The sequence below is a fragment of the Columba livia genome, unplaced genomic scaffold (genome assembly GCF_036013475.1).
Source record: "Columba livia isolate bColLiv1 breed racing homer unplaced genomic scaffold, bColLiv1.pat.W.v2 Scaffold_303, whole genome shotgun sequence".
Lineage (NCBI taxonomy): Eukaryota > Metazoa > Chordata > Aves > Columbiformes > Columbidae > Columba > Columba livia.
This window is the reverse complement of record NW_027043340.1, coordinates 84,227-90,840: the sequence shown is the minus strand read 5'-3', so window position 1 is coordinate 90,840 and position 6,614 is coordinate 84,227. Positions and strand designations below refer to the sequence as shown.

General features: G+C 49.9%; 1 protein-coding gene across 1 annotated transcript; it reads left to right on the top strand.

Moving 5' to 3' along the window:
• LOC135578066 (olfactory receptor 14J1-like) lies at positions 1–664 on the top strand (the record flags this gene model as incomplete). The annotated part of the gene is made up of 1 exon (XM_065048255.1): positions 1–664. A coding segment is annotated over one exon (540 nt), but the record flags the coding sequence as incomplete, so codon positions are not given.
• Between the last annotated feature and the right edge of the window lie 5,950 nt (positions 665–6,614).

The following is a 6,614-nucleotide window of genomic DNA, read 5'->3' as shown; positions in this document are numbered from 1 at the left end:
AAACCCCTGCACTACGGGACCCTCCTGGGCAGCAGAGCTTGTGTCCACATGGCAGCAGCTGCCTGGGCCACTGGGTTTCTCAATGCTCTGCTGCACACGGCCAATACATTTTCACTGCCCCTGTGCAAGGGCAATGCCCTGGGCCAGTTCTTCTGTGAAATCCCCCAGATCCTCAAGCTCTCCTGCTCACACTCCTACCTCAGGGAACTTGGGCTTATTGTGGTCAGTGTCTGCTTAGCATTTGGCTGTTTTGTGTTCATTGTGGTGTCCTATGTGCAGATCTTGAGGGCCGTGCTGAGGATCCCCTCTGAGCAGGGACGGCACAAAGCCTTTTCCACCTGCCTCCCTCACCTGGCCGTGGTCTCCCTGTTCCTCAGCACTGTCATGTTTGCCTACCTGAAGCCCCCCTCTATATCCTCTCCTTCCCTGGACCTGGTGGTGTCAGTTCTGTACTCGGTGGTGCCTCCAGCAGTGAACCCCCTCATCTACAGCATGAGGAACAAGGAGATCAAGGATGCCCTGAGGAAACTCATATCTTAGTGTTTTCTGAAGCAATGTACTGCCCATCTGCTTCTACACAGGAGTTTTAATGTAGCTAATTACAGGCTCAACCTGTCATCTGGATTTTCTGTTGTTATTTGTTATTTTCTTATTGCGATGATGTTTTCAGCCCCTTTTTAATCCACTGTCTGCTTTTCTTTTATAGCCACTGGCTGTTTAAATGATGAACAGTACACTTCTTGTCTCTAACCAAAATAAAGATTCCTGTAGTGACTTGTTTTTCACTATATCCTTCCTGCAAGGCCTTTTTGCACGTTCAGGGACAGTTCCTGTGCGTGGATGGAGGGGAAAACAGCTCTGGCATGGCAGCATCCGCGAGGGAGCAGCAGCGCTTGTTCTTCCAGAGCTGTTCTGGTTCCACTCCCACACTCTCCTTCTCATCCCTGGTGTTGGTGCAAGGCCTGAGTGCTCTGGCAGCTTGGTCACCATCCTGCTGTGTGTCAGTGCTGTGGGCGCAGGCAGGGACAGGCAATGGGCACTGCTGTGACAGAGCTGGCCTCACAACAGCCTTTCCAGACATAATGGTGATCTCCTATGGGCAGTGCATGATGGTTTATATCTTCTTGCAAAGTTTCTCTCAAGCATATTCCTACAAAAGTCACCCACAGATTAAACACCATTGTGCAGCTGAACAGTGCGTGTGTGCAGGGCTGGCACACAGCAGTGTCCTCTCACAGCCAGGCTCCTGCCAGAGACCTGCAGGACCAGCAGAGCAGGGGCTGGGCTGTGCCCCTGTGCACTGGACACTCCACAGAATCTGCCCCAGGGCATCGTCATGGACGGGCCCCTCACAGCCACCATTTCCAGCACTGGCCTCTCACCCACAGAGGTCGTTCTTCCCTCCATGGATGGACAATGAATGAGTAGTTCAGCAGTCTGGGTTTGCTTTGTGAAAAATGCAGTTGTGATTCGTGCTAAGATGTTTAATGTTTACAGATAGAACCAAATGAGGCACGGGCTCTGAACTTGGAAAAAGGTGGTTAAGTTCTATGTAAAAAGTTATGAAACTTGCTTATGAAGTTATATTGACAGAGGGAGTTAACATTTTAAGGGTTAACTAAACTTATAATGGGTGCCTGCTAACAAGCTAACACTTTAAGGCTTAGTCACACAATAAATGCTTAGTTTAGAGCTTTATGTTAAGAAGAACAGAACCCCATTGAATGCCAAGATAAGAAGTTTTACTGCACCTAGCTGTAAACTTGAGGAGACAAGATAACGAAGATTTACAGCAAAAGGGGGCGCCAGTCTGGTTTCATTCAACTTGGCAGCTTGGGTCCCAGTCAATTCAACATAATGAGCCAAAGGTAAAAAGTTCACTGTGACGAAGCTGAAGGAGCCTTCATCCAAAGACCCCCAAAGACCCCTCCTCCAATTCACCAAGTGGCACTGCGCAGGTGCAACAGGGGAGGGTCTATGGAAATGGTTCTCTGAGACTCATTTTAATCAGAAGCGGGGAAAGGTTATGAATATATATAGGCGTTCCTGGGGTCATTATGAATATGTAATACCTTACTGTATTTAAGCACACTTCTTATTGTTTAAAGGTGTGCGTGTTGGGCGGAGTGAATCCCCCGCGCACCCAGCGCTGTTTTGCTTATGCTCTAATGAACACGTGTTTAAGGAATACAAGGAATTGGATTACATGTTTTTTATCCATAGAAAAAGCGTAAGTTATTTCTTTCACTTTGTACAGATGAGATGTGATGTGATCACGCACATCATGTATGTGAGGTGACATGACCATGAGCCAGCACTGTGCCCTTGTGGCCAGGAAGGCCAATGGCATCCTGGGGTGTATTACAAGGGGGGTGGTTAGTAGATCGAGAGAGGTCCTCCTTCCCCTCTACTCCACCCTGGTGAGACCCCATCTGGAATATTGTGTCCAGTTCTGGGTCCCTCAGTTCCAGAAGGACAGGGAACTGCTGGAGAGGGTCCAGCGTAGGGCAACGAAGATGATTAAGGGAGTGGAGCATCTCCTTTATGAAGAAAGGCTGAGGGAGCTGGGTCTCTTTTAGTTTGGAGAAGAGGAGACTGAGGGATGACCTTATTAATGTTTATAAATATATAAAGGGTGAGTGCCACAAGGATGGAGCCAGGCTCTTCTCGGTGGCAAACAATGATAGGACAAGGGGTAACGGGATCAAGCTGGAACACAAGAGGTTCCACTTAAATTTGAAAAAAAACTTCTTCTCAGTGAGGGTGACAGAGCACTGAAGAGGCTGCCCAGGGGGGTTGTGGAGTCTCCTTCTCTGGAGACATTCAAAACCCACCTGGACATGTTCCTGTGCAACCTCACCTGGGTGTTCCTGCTCCAGCAGGGGGTTGGACTGGATGATCTTGTGAGGTTCCTTCCAATCCCAAACATACTGTGATACTGTGATACTGTGTGACATGAACACAAGTGAGCACAAACATCATCAACTGTTCCTTGGGGTTCCATGAAAACCTGTGGCACACACAAGGTCCTGAGGTCACTTCCTGTTGGAAGTAACACCCCACGGGAAACTGCCTGAATGCAGCACTGGGTTGTGCTTCCTTAATTGAGCTCCCCGTGTCCATTCCTCATGACGTGGGACATCTCAGATTAGTGCAGAGCAGGTGAAACACCAGAGCTGAGGTGTCTCCCACCCCTCTAGAGTGGCAACGGGAGGCCAGAGGGACAATGTGACTCCTACCTCTGTGTGTAAAAGGGACAGATTCTGTCTCTGAGCATCCCTGGGTGCAGAAGGGGTCCTGAGACAAACTCAGATCTGGATGCCTGATGGAACCCTGGCATTTCTGTGTGTGACTCCAAGAACAAACCTCAGTGTCCCAGCGAGATTCATCTCAGCTGCTGGGACAGGCTCATTGCAAGTGCTCCTGTCTGCTGTCACCCTTGCCTGTGATTCTGGGTTGTGCTCTCAAAAGTAAGACAAAGTGGTAAGAGGGTTTCTGAGGTCTTGGAAAAGGCAGATATCGAACCCATCTGCATGAAAAGCATGAAGGAGAAATAACAGCTGGTCAACCTGCCGCCATACCTGGAATTTTGCAGGGTCACAGACATGGTGTTCCTTGGTGTCCTAGTAGCCAGATCAGTGATCTCTGGGCTGGAGAATTGGAAGCTGGGTGGGAAGTTGGCTGGACAATCAAGCCAAATGTCATCAGCGGTACAAAGCCCTCCGTGCAGCCAGTTACTAGTAGCATCCCTCAGTGACCAGCACTTGGACCAACACTGTTAAACGTCTTTATTGTCCCTCTGTATGATGTGACGAGTGCACTTTCAGCTTCTCTGTGGATGAGGCATAGTTGTGAGGAACCCTTGAACAACCTCGCCTGGTTAACCCTGCCTGGAGCAGGACAGTGAGACAAGTGAGATAAGGGCTTTCTTCAAACCTCAAGTTATTCTGAGATTCAATGAATCTTTCCCTTGGAGAGGATTTTGAAGGCAGAATAGGCAGAGGAAGAATAAAAAGAATAAAAGACAGAAAAGGAGTTCTAAATGTTGTCAACAAAAATACAGCAGTTGCTCTGAAGAGTGTTTTTCAACTCAAATCTCTAGTAGGGAATATATTTGATAAATTTGATAAAACAAGTATACTTTTACCTGATCGGGTCCTGGGCCATAAAAAAGGTGATCGATAGTTATGGTATTATGAGGTCAGTTGTGTCTCAGACACTCATAACCCAGTCAGAAACCTGTGGCTGTGAAGGGGACAGTGAGGTCAGTTCTGTCTCTGGAGGTGACAACCCAGCAGCAGGGACATGGCTGGGAAAGAACCTCAGTCTAAGTATGACAGATCCTACCCAGGAAGAGATCTTGGAGACAGGTTGTCACATCCATCCCACCTGAGAACATGACGGGACAGCAGCAGGGACATGGTCGTGTGTATCAGAGAAGCTGAAAGGCCAGCAGCACTCATGGGATTTAGGAGATCATGGGGAGGTTACTTCTCTCTGGTCAAGTGCAAGACGACTAGAAGAATAACAGGTTGGGATCTCTGCTTGATGGGCAGTTTCTGAGGTGGTGAAGCTTTCTCAAGTAGTGGGAAAAAGCAGCAGAGAAAAAAAAACAAAACCACTAAGTGCAGATGTGGAAGTGGAGACTGGTTATCAGGAGTAAGAAATGTGACTGGAAGGGCAGTGCTGTGGGGCAAGAGGTGACCCAGAGGGAGCTGGATCAGACCATGGTTTGTGTTCCAAAGAGCAGCCAGTGAGGGTGCAGACACAGCAGTGAAGGTGCAGAAATGCTGGGTGAGAGCAGGTGGGGAAGCGAGATGGGTGTCTGCAGCCTGCAGGGAAAGAGGGGCAGGGGTAGCACCGTGTAGAACAGCCTGTGGTGGAGATGGCAAAGGGCGCTGTAAGGCTGGAAGGGACCCACAGAACCCAGGTCTGTGTCCCCTTGGCCAGGGCAGTTGTCTCTGCCACTGAGGCCCAGGAGAAGACATGTTGTCCTCATGGCACTGGGGCCTCGGTGCCTCCTTGCAGCCCCACGGGGAAGCTGGAAGTTGTTGTCCCAGTGTTGTCCTTCCCTGGGCCTTGCACACCCACATCCCACGGTCCCAGGAAGAGCCCTGAGCCGTGTGTGAGGGACAGGATCCCCCTTCCCATTGCCTGGAGCTCATGGCTCCTCCTTTCTGCTTCAGAAAGCAAACCAAGCAAACTCCCCCTGGGAGTTACATCACTTTTCTTTACATCAGATTCTCTACTGAAGTTTGCGCCTGGTTTTGCGCCAGCTTTTCTGCAGCTGGCAAATGTGATGCCCATCTACAGGAATGGCCAAAAGGAGGATCTGGGGAACTACTGTCAGTGTAACTTCTGTGCTGGGCAAGGTCATGGAGCAGATGATCTTGAGTAACATCACACAGCACATACCAGAGAACAATGTGATCAGGTCCAGTCAACATGGGTTTAAGAAAAGCAGGTCCTGTTTGACCAACCTGATGTCCTTCTATGACAAGATGACCCAATTAGTGGATGAGGGAAAGGCTGTGGATGTTGTGTACTTAGACTTCAGTAAAGCCTTTAACACTGTATCTCACAGCATCTCCTGGAGAAGCTGCAGCTCATGGCCTGGATGGTGTATCTGCGATGGGTAAAGAAATGGCTGGAGGACCGCACCCATAGAGTTGTGGCCAAATCCAGTTGGTGGCCGGTCATGAGTGGTGGCCCCAGGGCTCAGTATTGGGGCCAGTTCTGTTAATCTCTATCAATGATTTGGATGATGGTATCGAGTGCACCCTCAGTAAGTTTGCAGATGACACCAGGTTGGGTGGGAGTGTTGATCTGCTGGAGGGTGGGAAGGCCATGCAGAGGGATCTGGACCCGCTGGATCATTGGGCTGAGGTCTGTTGTCTGAATTTTAACAAGTGCCGGGTGCAGCACGTGGGTCACAACAACCCCAGGCAGCGCTACAGGCTCAGGGACGAGCGGCTGGAAAATTTCCTGGTGGAGAAGGATACGGGCGTGTTGGTCGGCAGCAGCTGAACAGGAGCCAGCGTGTGCCCAGGTGGCCAAAAAGGCCACCAATAGTATCCTGGCTTGTATCAGGAATAGTGTGGCCAGCAGGACTAGAGAAGTGACTGTGCCACTGTACTTGGAACTGGTGTGGCTGCACCTTGAATCTGGTCCTTATCATAAGGACATTGAGGCACTAGAGAGAGTGCAGAGGAGGCGACAAAGCTGCTGAGGGGCTGGAGCACAAGTGTGATGAGGAGCGGCTGAGGGAACTGGTGGGTTCAGCCTGGAGAACAGGAGGCCGAGGGGAGACCTTCTCGCTGTCCACAACTGCCTGAGAGGAGGTTGAACATGGAGGGGGTTGGTCTCTTCTCCCAAGTAGCAAGTGATAGGATGAGAGGAAATGGCCCCAAATTCTTCCAGGGAAGGTTCAGATTGGATATTAGGAAAAAATTCTTCCTGGAAAGGGCTGTCAGGCATTGGAACAGGCAGCTCAGGGCAGTGAGGGAGTCACCATTCCTGCAGGGGTTTATAAGACGTTTAGACGAGGTTCTTAGGGACACAGTTTAGTTCTAGATTTAGGTTGTAGTTGGAATCCATGGTCCTGAGGGTCTCTT